The 21,542-nt window shown below is 41.4% G+C and overlaps 1 protein-coding gene across 1 annotated transcript in view; it reads right to left on the bottom strand.

Moving 5' to 3' along the window:
- Positions 1 to 21,542, bottom strand: part of KCNH8 (potassium voltage-gated channel subfamily H member 8) — a 346,041-nt gene that overhangs the window by 152,946 nt on the left and 171,553 nt on the right. The window contains exon 8 of the mRNA XM_033930671.1: positions 6,846 to 7,043. Within this exon, the coding sequence (XP_033786562.1) occupies positions 6,846 to 7,043 (198 nt within the window). The remainder of the gene's footprint in view (positions 1 to 6,845; positions 7,044 to 21,542) is intronic.

Genomic DNA, 21,542 nt, shown 5'->3' on the forward strand with positions numbered 1-21,542 from the left:
CAAGTGGATCGATTTTTCACTCCGCCAAAAATTACAAAGACTAGGGGACGCTCGATGAAGTTGCAGGGAAATACTCTTAAAACCAATAGGAGGCAATTTTTTTTCACTCAGAATAGTTAAGCTCTGGAAAGCATTGCCAGAGGATGTGGTAAGAGCAGATAGCGTAGCTGGTTTTAAGAAAGGTTTGGACAAGTTCCTGGAGGAAAGGTCCATAGTCTGTTATTGAGAAAGACATGGGGGAAGCCACTGCTTGCCCTGTATCAGTAGCATGGAATATTGCTACACCTTGGGTTTTGGCCAGGTCCTAGTAACCTGGATTGGTCACCTTGAAAACGGGATTCTGGGCTTGATGGACCATTGGTCTGACCCAGTAAGGTTATTCTTATGTTCTTCCTCTAATCTTTTCTTTTTTAAGAAATTTATTCTTTCCCCCTTACCTTTTAGAAAATCATATTTACCTCATATTTTTACTTAATTTCTTTACTAATAGTTTTGTTGTCCAATAATATTTCCTTTCAGTTTTGCCCACTCTTTTTCAGTTTCCTTTACCACTCAAATAATGATTCTTTGAAGTATCTCCCAATTTTGATTAAGTTAGTTTTCCTGAAGTCTAGGATCTTTGCTTTTGAATGAATCACAACCTTTGCCCTAATAGCATATCATCTTGTGATCACTGAATCCATTTGTCACTTGTCTTCCTCTTTCTGAGATCACTTGTAGTTTATGAAGGCTTGTCTCTCTTAGCTTTTGAGCTACTATTTTTGAGAACCAAAACAGTCTTTTTACCCCCTTTTTAATTTACTTTCCGTACAAAAAGGTTTGTTGCCCTTAAAATAGCTCCTTTCAGTTTTCACATTGTTTTCCTACTTCTTCCAGATGTTTCCTTCCTGCTGTGCTTATAAAATTACCCTCAACATTGTAAGATTTTCTTCTAGTTGAAAACTGACTTAACAATTTATAGTTTAGCAGCAATAATGTAAGCCGCTTGTCTTTAATCCAGTAAGGTTTTCAAGATATCTACAATGAAGATGCAATAGATTTGCATACCAAGAAGGCAATGCATGCAAATCTATTCAACTGATGTATTAAAATAGCCCAAAGTTGTTTATGACATTGTCTATGTAATATAAACCATCAATCCACAACGGCATATAATAAACTTCAAAGTGACTAATTTCTAAGTGATCTTTTTTTCAGATAATACATTTCTAAGTACCTCTATGGTCTTCAGTTCCAGCCAACCACCAGCCAAATTATTTGAAGGCTTGTTTCTCTTTCTGGCTTTTATTCATCATCAGACCTTAGGGTTTTTTTTAAAGTGCTTGTGCTCTATATTCTATATTTTGTGCAAATCGATAAACTTTCTTATACAACTTTAAAACTTTTGTACTTAGCTTTAGCTATTTTTTTTAACCTCAGGAAGGACCTTAAGGTTCAACCAGTTTTGCCTGAAGGCTTTTTCAAGAACGGGTCCCCCCTTTTGTTTTGCTCCACAGCATCCCGACGAGTGTTCTTCTATGTAAAAGCAGACAGTAGTTTTTGGATAGCACGGGGATTAGCGCGTGATGAAAAGTCACGCGCGCTAACGCGGCTTTGTAAAAGGAGCCCTGTATTTTGTAGTCTGATGGGAACAGCCATTTTTACAAAATAACACAATAAAAAAAGCAGCATTGCTCAAAATTTTGAACATATGTACAAAATTATGATCATATATAAAAACACATATACATAAATGCAGCCACTTATTCATATAACTACCAAATTGGACTGAAGCCTAGAATTTCTAAGGTGGTTTTTAATACCACATAGGTAAGCACAATTACCAACTTATCACTTCTGAAAACCACAGCTTGAAATGAATATTTAGCAGACACTTATGTGTGTTTTGGAACAGGTATATATACCGATGTCTACAGTGGTGTTCGGGGACATTTATAGCAAGGGATTCAGGATATGAGCTAAACCAGGGGTGATGAACCTCGGTCCTTGCCAAGTCATATTTTATGGATTTCCTCAATGAATATGCATGAGATCTATTTGCATACAATAGAGGCAGTGCACACAAATAATCTCATTCATATTCATTGGAGAAATTCTGACAACCGACTAGATTGAGGTTCTCGAGGATCAAGGTTGGACCAGAAAGGGGAAGGCCAGCCATTTTGAAGAGGTATCCCTCTTGCCAGTCTTCTACAGGTATGGGGGAGGGGTGTTGGAGAGGGGTGTCAGGGGTTTGGGAGGTGTTGGGGGTTCAAGGGGGCCCTGCAGCAAGGGGGAGTGGGCATCCCTACTGCCAATCTCAGGGGGGTGTTAGACAGGAGGAAGTAGGCATCTTTCCTGCTGATCTTGGGGGGTGGGTGTTGAGTGGTCTTCTGCCTGCTGCAGCCAGCTGAGCTGATTTCAGCAGCCAGGACTCCCCAAAGCCACGGTTTCGGGAAGTCCTGTCAGTTCAGCTGATTGGGGATTCCCATGCCATGATCAGCTGATGGCAAAAGATCCCTTGGCAAAGATAGGCGGCTGAGCCACTTATCTTTGTGATTAGGTAGGCACGATTCTCTAACCAGTGCCAGTTGACATGGTTAGACAATCGGGGGTAAGGTGTCTGTGCCTTAAGGTAGACACAGTTCTGTATAGGACACCAGTATATAATTGACACGCGATTCTTGGCCGCTTCATAGATGGCCATTGAGACTGACATTCTATACAGAATCAAGCCCTTAGGATATAGAAATTCAAAGTCATAGATCATAGTCAAACATAGAAACATGATGGCAGATAAAGACCAAATGGCCCATCCAGTCTGCCCATCCGCAGTAACCATTATCTCTTTCTCTCTCTAAGAGATCCCACGTACCTATCCCATACTTTCTTGAAATCAGATACAGTCTCTGTCTCCACCACCTCTACCGGGAGACTGTTCCATGCATCTACCACCCTTTCTGTAAAAAAGTATTTCCTTAGAATTCTCCTGAGTCTATTACCTGTTAACTTCATCCTATGCCCTCTCATTCCAGTGCTTCCTTTCAAATGAAAGAGACTCAACTCATGCGTATTTACATCACATAGGTATTAAAACATCTCCACTATTAGTAAATGTGCTTCACTGAGTATCTTCACCACTAGACTAATAACATTGACATATTTTTTGAGATTGAAACATCTCTATCATATCTCCCCTCTCCTCCAAAGTATACAGATAGATATTTTTAAGTCTGTCCCCATATGCCTTATGACGAAGACCACACACCATTTTAGTAGCCTTCCTCTGAACCGACTCCCCGCAGCAGCCTCCAAGAAGACTCAATGATGCCATGCTGATAGCCAAACCCCCACAGAGAAAAGGGAAGTTTTCAGCTTCCTGGGAGTCTTGGACGAGAATTTGCTCGGACCACTGGGTGCTGGATATCATTCGAGAGGGATACAAGTTTGAATTCTTTCATCCTCTGCTGGACTTATTTGTGGAATCTCTGGCTGGATAGCCAGAGAAAGCGGTTAGGGTCCAAGCAATGGTGAAATGGCTCTTAGACATTCTGGAGCAATAAAAAAAAACTACATAGAATATTCTGGTCTATGATGACGGTGCGTAGGCTCCTTTTCTGAGGCCTTTTCCTGAATTAGTGTAAAAAAATCTCTAAAAATAATTTTTGGGAAAAAAGAAATATGCACTGATCTTATTAAGTGAGTTCGATATTGTCTTAGACATTCTGGCCATAGAACCCATACTAGTTGAAGAATCGGGCTTGGGCAGATACTCTATATGCTTCATCATGGCCAAGAAAGACTCAGATGACTGGAGCCCAATACTGGATCTGAAGTCTGTGCAGCACTGAAAGTTCCCTGTTTCTGGATGGAGACCATTCGGTCATATCATCTGTAGCATTGGATGAATTTCTAGCCTCTCTGGCATACTTGCATATTCCCATATTTCCAAATCATAGGAAATTCTTAAGGTTCCATGTTCTGGGGAAACATTTCCATTTCTCAGTGCTACCATTCAGTCTGACAACGGAACCTCACACCTTTACCAAGGTGATGGTCATTGTAACAGTGCACCTGTGCAAAGCAGGGAACCAGGTGTATCTCTCTAAGACCAGTGAGATAGCAGTGGAATAAATAGTCCAACTTCTGCAGAACCAGGATATCATCGTAGACAATACAATGAAACCTACTGCCCAATGTGCAGTGGCGGCCAAATAAGCAAACAGGATTTATTTATTTATTTTTAAAATTTCTATACCATTTAAAACTAAACGGTTTACATACTTTACATAAAGTTATAAAAAAACATAATTAGACAAACAAACAAATAATTCTCAGAGATGCTAGGAATTATTTAAAAAGGGATGGTTAACAAGACTAAGAATGTTATAATGCCCCTCTATCGCTCTGTGGTACGACCTCATCTGGAGTATTGCATTCAATTCTAGTCTCCTTATCTCAAAAAAGATATAGTGGCGCTAGAAAAGGTTCAAAGAAGAGCGACTAAGATGATAAAGGGGATGGAACTCTTCTCATATGAGGAAAAACTAAAATGGTTATGGCCCTTCAGCTTGGAAAAGAGGGGCTGAGGGGAGATATGATTGAAGTCTACAAAATTCTGCGTGGAGTAGAACAGGTATAAATGGATCAATTTTTCACTCCGTCAAAAATTATAAAGACTAGGGGGTCACTCGATGAAGTTACAGAGAAATGCTTTTTAAATCCAATAGGAGGAAATATTTTTCACTAAGAGAATAGTTAAGCTCTGGAACGTATTGCCAGAGGTTTTGGTAAGAGCGGATAGCATAGCTGGTTTTAAGAAAGGTTTGGACAAGTTTCTGGAGGAAAAGTTCATAGTCTGTTATTGAGAAAGACATGGGGTAAGCCACTGCTTGCCTGGATCAGTAGCATAGAATGTTACTACTCTTATACAGGGGCATCAATACCTCCTTTTTCTTACTGGCCATACCTCTCACTATGCACCCTAACATCCTTTTAGCTTTCGCTATCACCTTTCAACCTGTTTGACCACCTTAAGATCATTACATACAATCACACCCAAGTCTCGCTTTTCTGTCATGCACATAAGTTCTTCACCCCTAAACTATATTGTTTCCTTGGATTTTTGCAGCCCAAATGCATGACCTTGCATTTCTTAACATTAAATTTTAGCTGTCAAATTTCAGATCATGCTTCAAGCTTCGCCAGGTCTTTCTTCGTGTTATTCACCCCATCCTGGGTGTCTACTCTTTGCAGTAGTCTTTGCTAATTTTTAATCCTGAGATGTACCAGGGAGGGGCCTAAGGCCATGATTGGCCCAAGCACCTAAGGCCCCTCCTATAGGAGGGGCTTTAAGCACTTGGGCCAACTGAAGTCTTAGGCTTCCTTGCCAGTGCATTCTGGGAGTGGATTAAGACTCCAATTGGCCAGATCTCTAAGGCCACACCCATGGGAGTGGCTTTAGGTATATGGCCAGTTAGAGTCTTAGACCACTCCCACTGCATACTAGAAAACACTGGCAAGGAGGCTAAGACTCTGGTTGGCCCAGGTGCCTAAAGACCCTCCTATGAAAGAGGCCGTAGGTGCCTGGGCCAATCAGGGCTTTAGGCCCTTCCCCGGTGCATCCCAGGATGCACTGGGGAGGGGGCCCACCATTCTGAAGAGGCAGACCTGCTGGCCAGAGGGATTAGGCAACCCACCGGCTGGCTTTGCTTATAAAGGTACGGGGGGGGGTCCAGATAGGCTTTAGGAGGTGGGGGGGTCATATGTTTAGGGAGTTGTGCCTGCAGGAATGAGTGGGCATCTCTCCTGCTGGGGCTGTAGGGGGGAGGTGCTGGCAGGAAGGAGTGGGTATCCATCTTGCCGGGGGGAATTGGGGGGAGGTGCCAGCAGGAGGGATTGGGCATCCCTCCTGCCAGGGATTGTTTCGGGGTTTGCAGCAGGAGAGATTGGGCATCCCTCCTGTCACGGACAATGTGGTGGGAGTTCAGGGCTGGTGACGGGAGGAAGTGGGCATCCCTCCTATTGGCCAACTTGTGGTAGGGTTTGGGGGTTCCCTACCACAGCCGCTGAGCTGATCACAGTAAGGAAATCTTCCTGCTGCAATCAGTTTAGCGGCCGTGTCAATTTGAAATGTAGGCCAGCATTTTGCTGGCCTACATTTTAGACACCTAGGGCCACTTAAGTTCGCATAAGGCCACTTCCAGGCCAAATTACGCCCACACCCAGCCTTGGGCAAGTTTAAGCATCCATAGGCGGCTTGCCTTGGGTTATTTTTGTTTTAGAAAACGCGCGTTCCGATTGGCTGGTTACACAGCGGTAGGATGCCTACCGCTGCCTACAATCGGGATGTCATTTGTAGAATTTGTCCCTACATGTCTAAATGCTCCCAATTACTTTAAGTACAGAAGCTGCAGGCATTTGACACTATTAATTTTGAAGGGGAAAAACACTGGGGGATTAAAAGTTGTCCTCCCCTAATCCCTCCTGGAGAGCACTGCCCAAAATGGAAATAAAAGCCTATAAGTACCCAACATTAGTTACTGTGATCGTAGATGCGCATTCCCCTTCTGAAATAGGGAATACATAGTCTTTTTTGTCCCATGCCCCTTTTTCTTATCTTTACATAGTTCAGATTTAAATGCAGAAATCATGGTTTCATGTTTATTCAGGGAATATGTTTAAAAGTTGATATTTACATCAGGGCTCCTAAAATAAGGATGTTAAGATGATATTTTTCAAATGACGTATTCTTTCTTTTATATATATATATATATATATATATATATATATATATATATATATATATCTATATCTCAATCGTCTTATTTTATAATTGACACTGGTTTATGAATTTGTTTACTTACCACCAACCAGCATTATGCAAATAGAGAAGATCTTTTCAATATCAGTATTGGCAGAAACGTTTCCAAAACCAACACTGGTGAGGCTACTAAGTGTAAAATAAAGGGAAGCAATGTAGGCACTTCTGATTGTGGGGCCTCCCAGTGTGTTATTGCCATAGAAGGGAGACTCCAAGCGTTTTCCCAGCTCATGAAGCCAACCTTAAAGAAAGAAGAAGAAAAACTGAAAACATACTTCTGAATCAGAACAGATTTTAAGATGTCCAGACCAAATGTATGTCATCAGCAAGAGGTTCATAGTCACAAGAATACAGCAATAATGTGATTCATATAGTAACACAATTTACTCGAACACTGAAACCTCCTTTCTCCTTTGAAAGAAATGAGAATTGGAGTTCATGGGAGTGCTGCAAATGCTTGAATTTCCTTTTTAAATGAGAGCGTATGATGAACAACAAAATATACAACATAATCCTCAGTCCCATATTCAAAAGGACTTAAACAGATAGCCTAGATTTTATTTACACAACCCATTAAACAAATAAAGCAGATAATATGAAAGGTGTGGCTTATACTTATGAAAGGTGTGGCTTGTACTTATTTCCAAAATATGCTGCAGTGATCTTGCTCATACCAGAGGACAAAAAGCTATTATTAAAGATAAGTGCAGGTTTTTTACCTAAAAGTTTTTGGAAATAAGTATTGTTGAAAATAATTTTTTGACCGGAGTTTTTCAGACCAAGGATGTGTTTCCTATGACAATTTTATAATTGCCATAGAAGTTCCCCGAGTTTGGCTCTTGGAACACTGAGGTCTTTTCTCCGTATATTTTAGATACCTGCTAGACTGAAGTCTCTGGTAACGAGCTTTAGTATATGAATATTTGTGTAGTGGTTCTATATATGTCTACATGCCAGTTTTACAGCTTGGCTATTTACCTGCTTAGATATGGGATGGAGAAATTCAGAAGGGGTACGTTTTGAGACAATTTGAGTGGTCCAAAAATATATGTGTATTTCCCATTTCATCGTGGGAATATATATTTTATTTATTTAAAATATTTATAATCTGCTTAAAGTCTAAGCGGTTCACAATAAAACGTACATAAAAGAATGGACAAACAACAGCATCAAATAAAACAAAACCCCCACATCTTTCCTTACACAGCTCTACTACAGAACCGGTTTAGCAATCTTCAATCCAAAAGGCATTTCTGATATCAGATATATATCTAAAGATGTAGATATACTGTATATCAATATCTATGTATCTTTATATTTGAAAAAAAGTCCCCATTGTTTTTTACACTTGTTCTGAGGTACATATAAGTGTCAGCTACCTGCTTGTTTGTAACTGTGGCCTTCAGCAATTAGGGGTCCTTTTATTAAGGTGGGCTAACCGATTTCACTTCTTCCTCAGTCTCTTATTCCATTCTGTCTTTCAACTGCTGTATGCCCCATTACCCTATTACCACCCTCTGTATTTCCTGTTTCTCATCCCTCCACCAATACCAATCTCTTCTCTGTTGGTCATGACCTTTAGTCACTTTCTTCTGTCTTTTTTCTCTATCTGCTCTCTGGCTACCAACTTGCACCACCTCCACAGCTTTATTTCCATCATTTTTTTAAATTCATCATTTTGTCCTTACTGCTTCCCTCTGGTGTTTTCTACATTGTTCCAATAAGTCCAACATCTCCTCTTTTTTCCGTCCTCTTCATATTCCCTTTTCCCTAGCCATCAACATCTCTCTCTTTCTCTCTCTCTCTCTGTGCATTCATAATCACCCCTTTTTCTCTTTCCCTGCTAGTTCAGCATCTTGGCTTTGTCTTCTCCCTTCTGCTACTGCTACAAATCTGATCCCTGACCTTTAGCATCAGTATTCCAAGTAAAAATAAGCATATGTCCTTTGAGCACATCCATGTTCTTAAGGCTCTGCAGTAGCTGCAACTCTTCTGACACTAGCTTTCTGTTTCTGAGAGATGGAACACAGCAGGACTTATTTTTACCCATGCACTTAAAGTATCTTAGCGTACTGTTGCTGCTTGACTCCTCAAGCAAACCACCTCCCAGGGAAAGGAGGTGGTTTGAGGTAAGTGATGGAATGGAAATGAGAAGCTGGATTTCATAGGCCCCTCTGCAACTGCCTCCCTATGCAACTGCATGGTTTCTACAGTGAGTAACCAGTGCCAGCACCACTTACAGGAGGCAAAACAGTCTTGTTAATACCTAAGCAAAGTCAGAAGAGACAATAGGGTGAAAATTCTGTTATCTCTAGATTATGGGCCCTTATAGTTTCCCAAATTAACAATTTTCTTGAGGACTAACATTTTATCTGGGATAATCTCTAACTAGATCAGTGGTCTCAACTCAAACCCTTTGCAGGGCCACATTTTAGATTTGTAGGTACTTAGAGGGCCGCAGAAAAAAATAGTTAATGTCTTATTAAAGAAATGACAATTTTGCATGAGGTAAGACTCTTTATAGTTTATAAATCTTTCCTTTTGGCTAACTCTTAATAATAATATTGTAATTTATAGCTAAAGAGACATATGATCAAGAAACTGTTTTATTTTACTTTTGTGATTATGATAAACATACTGAAGGCCTCAAAATAGTACCAGGGGGGGGGGGGGGAGGAGGAAGGGGGGGCTGCAAGTTTGAGACCACTGAACTAGATGGTAGATAGTTGAGATGCCTAGGGTTCCATTGCTACAAGCTCATAATATTCTGTCAATACATCATTCTGTGTATAAACCTTCAGTTTTATTTCATTGGTAACAGAATATTCCAATAGACAGCCAACTTAAGGGGATTTCCTCAGTTAGAACATAAAGAGAGGCTAATTGTATCCAAACTACAGTTTTCCACTGACTTTGATAATTTCCCTATACTGCAATAAACCCTGTAATCCATGTTCTTTCTCCCTCCTTTATTACAAGTTATGCATGCTTCAATTCACTGTTTCTAGAACAATAAAGCTATGGTACTCTAAAAGATCCTGTTCCAGCACCAGAACTATCACAACCACCCAAATAGCCTATTTCAAAAGTATGCTCTCAAACCAGAACCTGCCCCATAACCACACGATTCTGCCCCAAAACCTGGCATTCTACTTAACACATCTCAGAATATTTCTGGCTCCTTGCTCAAAATGGAACCAATCCTCTAACCCTCTACCCTGGGGTCTGTGGACCCCTAAGGGGGTCCATGGATGGGTTTCAGGGGGTCCATAAGGGTCAGATAAAATTAACATTTATATTCACTATGCAGCCTGGTACTTTTGATTTTTCTCACAGATGATGAGAGAGTAGATATAGTAGTAGCAGTTCTGTTTAATTTGAACAAGAGGATTTTATTTCATAATTATAATGAGTGACCATTCTTTTAAAAAGGAGTGTTTTTTTAGATTGTTTACTTTAAAGTTGAATAATTCTTTGTGCATGTCATATATGCATGAGTCAATCAAATCTCGATAAAGTACATTAGAATTGACTCCACCTAAGTGCACATTGGTTAAGCGCACACTTCAGTTATCAACATCTGACCACCATGGTCCCGGGTTTTTTTTACATGAAAGTCAATGGACATAAACTCTGGATATCTGCAATTCTGATAAGCACACAATCCGTTTATGCGCACTGATGTCATAGGTTCCACCTCTATTCTTTCACGTTACATTCACTCCAGTTAAAAGCAATCACGTTCTGACGTGGATGAGCCACGTGTTTTGGAACAGCAGTCTAGGCCTGGCCAGGTGTTCAAAGTTTCGGAACTGCATCATTGCGTTGCATGGACAAAAATTGTCTTTTGCTGAGCATTTCCACCATGCTGGACAAAAATCATTGTCTTTGGCTAAACGTGTCGATGTCTTATAGAGATCTGACCAGAGGGAGAGTCAGGTCTCTATTTCAAAACATTACAGCATTCATCCTAGCCAGATTTCTCGGATTTACAAAAAAAAGCAAGTGATATTGAAAGACTGGCAAAACAGCAATCATACCAGAAAATGGGAAAAAATTGGGAAGGCTGGAGATGTTGAACAGGCGTTGCTGCGATGGTTTGCTGAAGCTAGAAGTTGACAACTACCAATCAGTGGACCTCTGCTGATGGAGAAAGTGGCACAGTTATCTGAAGAACTGGATGTAGAAGACTTCAAAGCAACAAATGGATGGTTAGAGAGGTGGAAAGTTCGTAACAGCATAAAATTTAAGAAACAGCAAGGCGATAAACAAGACGCGGATGAGTTTGGCGCAGAAAGATGGGTCATGGAAGTATTGCCATCAGTCATGAGGAGTAGCATTAGTCTTCTTTTTTGGGTCAAGTGCCCCTGATGAAGAACACAAAATGGGGCTCTGTAGGGCGATTAGTGCAGGCATTCCCTTTCAATGGATTTGAATGGACTTATATAACAGATGTAACTTGCAGGTTTCATCAAGATAAGTTCCCTTTTTGTTTGTTATCTGAACTTGATAAATGGTTGAATATGGCCTTGCTCTTTACCTATATGGTTGAATACAATTAGAAAACTCTTCATAAAAATTTTTTTTTGCACTTGGCACTGTGGGTATTGTTAGGGAACTTGTAAAAAATTGTTTTATATAAGTTGTTATTAGTTAAAAAAATTAAACAAAAAACGTACATGCAGGGCTGGATAGAAAGGATGTTTGTGGGCTGTTCCTGCCGGGCACCTTAGGGTGCTTTCTTGCGCAAATAAACCCTGGTGAATTCTCAGAGCCTATGAGAAGTTCCCATATACTGATTGCACAGCCCTGTGTTTATACAATTTGATTTAAGGTTTCTGATGTAAAACCCCAACAGTAATCCACAGTCTCAATTGCTTTATTAAGAGTTGGGAGCTGGTCTTTTTTTTACAGCCTTGAGTCTTAGTACAGTCATAAAGGACACTGCAGACAACCAAGAGTCTGATGAGGATGGAGATACTGCTGCGGTCATCACGACTAATGAACCATCTGCAGAGATTGTTTCCTTCTCGAACACGCTGAAGTCCCTACACACGCTGCATTGTTATCTGGAGATAAATGGCTGTCAAGACTATGGACAGTTTTACAGCATCAGTAATCAGAGACACAGCCTGAATCATGCAATCTGCGTGCAGAAGACAATGACTGATTATTTCAGTAGAATGTTGGTTTGAAAAAAGATTTATATTTTTATTTATTATATATTTTTTTATAAATCTTTATTGATTTTTAAACTTTGACAGTGTAATACAATTAATTGAACATAAACACTGCATAAAACGCACTATTAAATACACAATTAATACCTAAAACAATCATTTTCTCCCCCCCTCCTCCCAATTATTAATACAAGAAGACATATTATTACATTACATTACATTACATTAGGGATTTCTATTCCGCCATTACCTTGCGGTTCAAGGCGGATTACAAAAGGTTAATTTAAAAAGAACAGAGTTACAATGATTAGCTAGAGAGGTAAATTTTAGATCTTATGGACATTTTGCGGGTTGTTGAGGGTGAGGTGGTTTGTAAAAGAGTTAATAGGTGGTCATAGTGGAGATTCTTTTGTTATTATTAGTGCAGTAATGGGTAGATCAAATGTCAGTTTTAGAGTTACTAAGATGTCGTGGTGTTATTGCTGTTTCAGGAATTTCTTGAAAAGTGTGGTTTTTATTTCTTTTCTGAACGTCCTATAGTCTGGGGTGGTCATCAGAAGGTTGGAGATCTGGTTGTCCAGCCTTGCGGCTTGAGTGGCTAGGAGGCCGTCGTGTAGTTTTGTTCTTTTTACTTCCTTGATTGGGGGGGGTATGAATGGGGAGTGCGTTTTTCTGTGTCTGGTAGTGGGTGCTTGGATGAGTCGATTGTTCAAGTATGATGGGCTGTCTCCGTGTAGGGTTTTAAATAATATGCAGTAGAATTTGAATTGGATTCTTTCTTGGATTGGAAGCCAATGTGAGTTGATGAAGGCTTCAGTGATGTGGTCATGTTTTTTCAATGAGTAGATGAGTCTCAGAGCTGTATTTTGGATTGTTTGGAGTTGTCTTATCGTAGTTGCAGGGCAAGGAAGGAAGAGGATGTTACAGTAGTCCAATATACCTAGTATTAGGGATTGTACTATAAGTTGGAATTGTGTTCTTTCAAAGAATTTTCGGACTTGTCTCAGATTTCTCATGATTGCGAATGATTTCTGAATTGTTTTATTTATTTGCGGTTGCATAGTGCAGCATCTGTCTATGGTCATGCCAAGTAGTTTTATGGTGGTTTGGATGGGATATTTGATTGCGTTTATATCTAAGTTGGTTGTGGTTTGGACCTTGTCATTTTCGAGGAGGATGAATTTGGTTTTGTCTTGGTTGAGTTTAAGTTTGTGATTTTTCATCCAGGTTGTGACTGTTTCAAGTGTTGGTGAATTTTGTCTGTCATGGTAGGTTTAGAATGATCGTATGGGATGAGGATGGTGATGTCATCAGCATAACTATAGGTGGTTATGTCCAGATTGTCCAGATGCGTTCCTAGAGAAGCAGTGTAGAGATTGAAGAGGGTAGGGGATAGTGGAGATCCTTGTGGTACGCCGCAGGGGTTTGACCAGGATTCTGACTTTTCTTTGTTTGATTTTACACTATAGGTTCTGAGTTTTAGGAATCCTTCAAACCAAGAGTATACTTTATCTGAGATGCCTATTGCGTCTAAGATCTGTAGAAGGATGTTGTGGTCCACTAAGTCGAATGCCGCAGTTAGGTCCAGTTGTATGAGAAGCATTTTTTTCCCTGTACTAAGTTGTTGTCTGACGGTGTCCATAAGGGAGCCTAGTAGTGTCTCTGTACTGAAGTTTGTTCTGAAGCCTGATTGCATGGGGTGGAGTAGGTTGTGGTCATCTATGTAATCGGTGAGGAGTTTGGCTACTAGGCCTTCTATAATTTTGACATATAGCGGAATTGAGGCTATAGGTCTAAAGTTAGATGGGTGGTTTTGTGGTGCTTTTGGGTCTTTTTGGATTGGGGTGATGACGATTTCGCTGAGGTCAGCAGGGAATGTGCCTTCTGTGAGCGTGAATTGAATCCATTGTAGAATTTTGGTGCGGAATTTTACACTAGAGGTGGTAAGAAGATATGAGGGGCAATGGTTGAGGTCACAGGAGGCATGGCTGTATTTTTTATAGAATTTGTTGAATTCTGACCATTGTATGTTGGGGAATTGAGTCCAAATTCTGTCTGCTGCGGTTGCCTCTTTTCCTGTAGGGTGGATTGTGATTGGGTTTTGATGGGATGGGTTAAGTATGAGAGTGGCTCTGGTGTTGGTAATTTTGTTCTTGAAGTGTTCTGCTAAGAGGGTGGGTGATGGTGGAGGGGTGTTCGTGGTGGTAGTGTATGGTTTGGTGTCTGTTAATTCTTTCAGGATTTGGAATATTTTCTTGGAATCTTGGGTTTCCGTGCCTATGAGATTAGTATAGTAGCTTTTCCTTTTATCCCTTAGTAGAGTTTTGTAGCAAATTTTTTATAGCAATCCAGACCCCAATGTACAGTAATTAATCCCTAAAGAGAACAATTGTAAAGTAGGTCATCAGATAAATGCTAGAATGTATTATTTCAGACATACACTTGGAATTCAGAAGTACGAACACAAGTTTTGGGATCATTATTTTTTTAATACAGGGATATTGTATTTTAAACATAAAAGAAGGGAGTAATTGTATAGTTGCTTATTGCATGTATTTGGCTACATAGGCAGATTAAAATGTTTTTTAAAAAATATCAACTTGTTTCAATGTACATGCGTTGTCAAGAAGGCATAGGGGGATTGAGGAGTACAGATAAAAGTAGAGTTAGGTTAGGAAGAGGGGTACAGATAAAAGTAGAGGGGTACAGATAAAAGTAGAGATAGGTTAGGAAGAGTATAGATAGAAGAAAAAGGGGGATCATAGGGCTAAGTCAAGGATCACCTGACAGGTCATAGACCTGCTGGGCCGCCGCGGGTGCGGACTGCTGGGTGCGATGGACCTCTGGTATGACCCAGCGGAGGCAACTTCTTATGTCTTATATTCTTATGAGGCATAGAAGGATATAGGTGACTAAAAATTACGCCAGGTGTACACCTGGCAGGGCCTCCGCGTGTGCGGATCGCCGGACTAGATGGACCGAAGGTCTGATCCGGAGATGGCGCTTCTTATGTTCTTATGTTTTCTGATAGGCAGAGCTGGGAGAACAGTCTAGGTGAATCATGGACAAAATTTACAAGTACCGTATATACATGAATATAAACCAATCTGAATATAAACCGAGGTACCCTTTTTCCCCAATAAAAGGAGGAAAAAAGGTTGACTCAAATATAAACAGAGGTTAGAAATTTGGGTATGTGAGTGTCATTTGCCATCCCCAACAGAACACCTGGCCTCAGTCACACATGCAGAAAACAGAAAAAAAAACCTTTTCAAATACAAACACACAAACTAAAAGTACCATTGTACACAAACAAAACCTTAACATGCCAGACTCTGCACACAGTACACACAGCTTTTCTTCCTGAACATTCAAAATACTGAAGGGAATAGACTTAGGCAGGATTCACTAAACTTCCAAACCATATGCGATCCGTTTCTATTTGCATCCCAGCCGACCAATTCAGTAAAGGCCTGCATGCAAATAGGGACGATCGTTAACATGCCCCCCTACCCACAGCCAGAGCGATCCCCGCTCATGTGCACACCCTGACAGTAGTGACAGGAGAAGCAGCCTCCTGTCATTGCTGTCAGGGCTCAGCCCAGCCCAGATCTCTCTTGCCTACTCCCAGACTCTCCTGTTCTCTGCTGCAGCAGGCCCAGCAGAGGCCTTGCAGTGCAAGCCCATGGTTTTAAAGCAGGCCTGCACTGCGGAGAACAGTGGCAGAGAGCAGGAGAGTCCGGGAGCAGGCAAGAGAAATCTGCACCGCCCCCCCCCCCCCCCCGATCTCTCCTGCCTGCCCTACTCTGCTGCGCCCGGAGAATTGTTAGTGAATCAATCGCTTGGCTATTTTGCATGAGGTTTTACTAATTTGCATGGGACGATTGGGATCAGATCGCTACAGGCGTTAGCGAATACTGCAGGAGGGAAATCTGGTTGTAAAGGGCTCGCACGATCAGTTTGCTTAGTGAATCTAGCCCTTAGTAGATAAAGACAGACTGTTCACACTCTCCAAGGTAGGGAGAATGAGAGGGCACTCTCTAAAGTTGAAAGGGGATAAATTCTGTACAAACGTAAAGAAATTCTTCTTCACCCAGAGTGGTGGAGAGCTGGAATGCTCTTCCGGAGTCTGTTGTAGGAGAAAACACCCTCTAGAGTTTCAAGACTAAGCTGGACAAGTTCCTGGGACGTACACAGGTGAGGCTTGACTCATTTTAGAGCACTGGTCTTTGACCTAGAGACTGCCATGTGAGCGGACTGCTGGGCACGATGGACCACTGGTCTGACCCAGCAGCGGCAATTCTTATGTTCTTATGTTCAAAATATAAAAACAGATGTAAATTTTCAAAGTTGACATATTTTAATCACTATATTGAACCATTTTTCTACCTTTGTTATCTGGCAATTTTATTTTTCTATTCTTGTTCTATCTGTGCTCTTATGCATTTGCTGTTTCTTTCCTCTCCTTCACTTTTTGCACTACATCCTTCTTTGGCACCAATTTTCATATCCAGTTTTCTAAGTCTAAGGCCTTAGTGGGGATGGGCGGACCCGCTATGCCTAAGGCCTGATTGGCCCAGGCTTCTAGAGCCTGGCCAATCAGGCCTTAGACTTAGCGGAGATGGGCCGGGAAGGGGCGGGCCCGTCTCATTTCGATGAGGTGGGCCTGTCGGCTGGACGGCAGCAAGACCCGTCCAGCCGACCAACATTTAAAGGTTAGTTGGGGGAGGGAGGTTAGTTTGGGGGGAGGTCGTTAGCATGGGGGGTTAGAAGGGGGTCCGGCTTTCCGTCAGGAGGAGTTGGGCACCCTCCTGCCAGCGATTACGAGTTTGGGGGGGTCCAGGGTTTCGGCAGGAGGAGTTCGGCACCCTCCTGCCGGCAATTACGAGTTTGGGGGGATTCCGGGGTTCTGGCAGGAGGAGTTGGGCACCTCCTGCCGGCGATTACAAGTTTTTTTTGGGGGGGTGTTCCGGCCAGAGCGGTTCGGCACCCTCCTGCCGGTGATCGGACAGGCGGACGCTATACTTATCCCTTGCCACGATAAGTGTAGCGGCCGCGTTAACTCATTAACCCGATTCTCTAACAGGTGTCGGTAACATGGACGCCGGTTACAGAATCGGGGTTAGTGTAGGCTCGATTCTGTATAGGACACCTCTCCCGGGCGTCCTATATAGAATCAGGGCCTCAAGGCCCTTCAGCCCCAACACAGAGCATCAGCGCCAGATTCTGGAGCATCAGGACTGTATGTGCGATGTTGGTCTGGGAAAGGGAGAAGTGGGTAGTGGAGGATAGGTGCCAGCCAACAAGGGGGGGTGGTGGAGATAGGAGTGCCGGTTATCGGGAGGGGAGTAGGACATAGCAATGGTCATCAATGGGATAGCAGTGTCAGTCATAGGAAGGGGGTGAAGAATAGCTGTGCCAGATATCTGGAGGGGTTAAAAATAGCATTGTTGGTCATTGGGTGGGGAGGGGAAGAAAAATAATACCATCATCCAAAGGAGGCTCGAATATAAACCGAGAGCCTCATTTTTGGGCTATTTCTTTTCCTAGAAATCTCAGTTTATATTTGAGTATATATGGTACGTGTACTTTAATCAATGTGCATTAACTGTGACCTTTACACTTACTCTCAAACAGTTAAAAAAAAAATCCACACCTGTACTCAAGGTGCCCACTTTGAGGCTGCTTTTACAATAAATCTTAACTTCAATGCCCATGTTTTAATTATTCCCAAAATACATGTACTCTCTAATCTCTTATTTGTCATGTTTGTCTGACTTGAAAAGACTAACAGAGATTAGCTCTTGAGTGTTCATATAGAGTGTTGCAAACACCTTGTAGCATTACAGAAAAGGATTACTGTATATACTAGAATATAAGCTGAGATTTTGGGGCAAAAAAAAAGGCTCAAAAATGGAGTTCTCAGCTCATATACAGGCCAGAACCCACCCTCCCCCCTCCCAGACCTGTTACAGGCCTCTGCTGGGCCTGCTGTAAAATCTGGTGGGCTAGTGGTGGGCCGGGACAGGGGGGATCCTTCCTGCCTTACAACTTTTACCTCCCTCCAGCCTTCCCGTGTACCTTTAAAATCCCCTTTGATCCAGCGGTAAGCATGAGTGGCCTTCCCGCACTCCTGCCCCATGTAGAGCTGTTAGTAAATGACTGCTGCGAGTTCTCATGAGTCCCGTCACAACTCGAGGCAGCCATTCTCTAGCAGCTCTCCATGAGGCAGGATCATGGGTAGACCACTCCTGCTCACTGCTGAACCACTGGGGAATTTAAAGATAATGTGGGGGAGCAAATTTGATCATGTTTCCCCACTTCTGTCCAAACTTCACTGGCTTCCAGTAATTTCCAGGGTACATTTTAAATGCGCCTGCCTAGCTTTTAAGATCCTAGTTAGCATCCTTCCTCCCCTAATCCCACTTTCTTGGAACTCCTCGAGTCCTGATACCACCAGGCCCACTCAAAAACTTAAACTATCCTTCCCCTTGCTAAAAGGTATCCTCTATGCAGGAAAATTGGGAAATTCTCTCTTCTTCAGAATCACAGGACTTTGGAATAATCTTACTGCTCCTCTATGGAATCTGAACTCCTTCCAACTATTCCGAAAGCACCTGAAAAGTAGGCTATTCACAAAAATGGAATGCTCTCTTCCCTCCCTATACTCATCCTCCAGCCCCATTATGCTATCCCTTCCTATATTAAGCTCTTGTAAACCATGCCGAGCTCTATAATTATGGAGATGATGCGGTATATAAACTTAAGGTTTAGTTTAGTAAAAGGGTGCAGAGCCTGATAGGGCAGGGGAGGGAATGAGAGGGCTGGGTGAAGAGCATGGCAGGGCACTTGAATACTAACCCCCAGTTTATATTTGAGTCAACCTTTTTCCCTCCTTTTTTTTTTTGGGGGGGGGACAGATTACCTCAGTTTATATTTGGGTCGGCTTATAGTCAAATATATATGGTAGTAGTAATAGGTACTATTTTTGGCATGGGAGTCTTTACCTACAATAACCACAATGCTCAGCATTTTCCCAAAAGCCAGTCTTTTATTGTAGTTACAGAAAACAGAATATAAAAGTCTTTATTCTTGGCCTTTTTCATAGGCTTCCATAATACACAAGTTACAAAATAATACTTCCCTTTCTTTAAAAACAGTAGGAGAATAAACATACCAATATAGATTTTCTCCTGCCAATGTCTTTCTCTGGTTCCAGAGCCCTAGTTATTCAGGCGTTCCACCCTTCTTCCAGACTCAGCCTCCCAATGCTCTCTAATTTTCACAGTGCTGCACAAGGAGATCTAGCCCTTTCCCCCTTCTCTGCATACAATATGTACTATGTCTAGGCTCTAAAACCCTTTTTCAGGGTTCAGCCTAGCAGTGCTGCTTTCTTTAGGTTATTCCATTTCTTCACACTCACCCTTTTCTGCAGCTAGCTTAAAGTACTCTTAATTCCCAGCACTGCTGTAGATTTTCACCACCTGAACAAATTCAGTTGCACATAATACCTTCCTAGGCTCTCTCTACTCCTGATTAGCCCTTTTGACTGGGATCTCTATTCCCTAACTATAGCCTTCCTTCACCAGCCTAAAAACTTTCTTCTAGGCATTCCTTCCAGGCTGCACATTTTTTTACAGTTTCCTCCAAAGCTTTCCTTTACCGAGCCCCTACTTAACAATATTGTATTAAACCTTTAAACTTCTCCAAGGCTTTACCTTCCTGATTTATGCATTACTTTTGGATCCTAGGTACCAGCCAAGGGATTTTTGTCCATGTGTGTTCCTCCTGTGGTCCATTTCTAACTCCTTCAAATACTTCTTGCAGTGTGTGCTACCAGCTACACCTTCTTGCATCTCCCAAGGAAGCTACTGCACTAATTTCCCCAACTGGGGAGAGACTAGCTCCTGGACTACCTATTCCAAGAGGCTCTGCTCTCTGCCCCCAGCTGTCTGCTGGAGGTACCTTCTCCATGCTACTTTCTGCTACTACCCCTCCCCCACACACTCTACCTTACCTGATTATAGGGAGTTTCTTAGAAGTGTTCAGAGAAGCAAGTAGGTAAGGATATATTGCAGAATGCTTTCCTTTTGTCTTTCCTAGGAATAGTGGGCCTTCCAGGTGACAGCCAAGCTTAAATCCTATTCCTAATATTTCTATTCTCAGAGGTTTTGACCCAGCTTGCTGATCACAGTACTGAATACCACACTTAACTGTATAAGGGACAGCTAGCTGCACTTAACAAGATATTCAGTGCCAGTGCCCAGACATGGCCCATCATTGAATATCTAGGCATAACATCACTACTGGCCTCTGCTTAGGCATTCTTTATCGAGTTTCATCAGTAAAAATAAAACAAAAACAGAACCCAAACCAGTAACAAAACCAAAGGAAATGGTTCAAATACTTAAAGTCAGTACAATTTCAAGTGGCCAAATAATTCTTGAAAGGAGACCAGACAAGTAGTACAGATGAATGTTTCGATGTGCCCCTAACTCTAGTTAATTCCAGTTTATGAGCGAGACAAACCGTATTCTACCAAATTTTAAAATGAATGGCGGAAGATGATTTCCAATTTGTAGTGATGATTTTTAGACTGAGGACAGATAATTTGGCATGTTCTTTAGAAAGAATAGTCACAAGATCATTACTTCTCCAAATTATGATTGCTGGTGTTAAAGAATCATCAATGTGTACAATATTATGAATAGTGATCCATATCGATGTCCAATATCAATGCATGTACTGTAAAAAGAAGAGCATATCAAGCATTGTCTGATTCCTGGAAGAATTGGATGCAGGCAGGAATTCGGACATTAGATGATGTTATGTATAATGCTAAACTGCTTGATCTTTCACAGCTGTAACAATCATTTGGCGTTTTAAAGTTTCAACAATATAGGTGGTTGCAGTTGAAGCAGTCTATTCAGAGTGGGTTCCCTGAATGGAAAAACTTAAAAACATATTACAGCTTGCAGATCCTTTGCTACCAGACAGATCTAGTAGGACATCAGGTCGCCCAGTGGTATAAAATGATTTCTGAATTTTTAAATAAGAAACCAAAAAATAGTCTTAAAAATATTTGAAGCATCGAGATTAAACAGTATATTTCTGTGTCTCGTTGGCCCGAATTTGGACTTGGAGGTTGAAATGTACAGCGACAGCATCTATGAGACAAACATGGTTATTTTTATTACATAGGATTTTTTGGACCCCAGTTCGTTTACAAAAAATAGATAATTCTAAGTCTAATAGATGTTGGCATTGTCATATTAATATAGGGACTTTGGATCATCTGTTGTATTTTTGTCCACTGATATTTGGTTTTTGGAAGTCAATTTGGGGACAAATAAATTTCACTCTTGATTCATCTATTCCACTGTCCTATGAGGTGATAATTTGTGGTATGATACTTCATGTGAAACCTACTTTAGATAGGTATAAAAGTTGTCTTTTCCTGATCTTAACAGGAATAGGTGTTCAATTTATTACTCATAATTGGAAGAACCATGACAGAATCAACTACACTTTTAGGTGGGTAAATGTATGTACCACGTATA

Source organism: Geotrypetes seraphini, chromosome 2 (assembly GCF_902459505.1).
Source record: "Geotrypetes seraphini chromosome 2, aGeoSer1.1, whole genome shotgun sequence".
Taxonomy (NCBI): domain Eukaryota; kingdom Metazoa; phylum Chordata; class Amphibia; order Gymnophiona; family Dermophiidae; genus Geotrypetes; species Geotrypetes seraphini.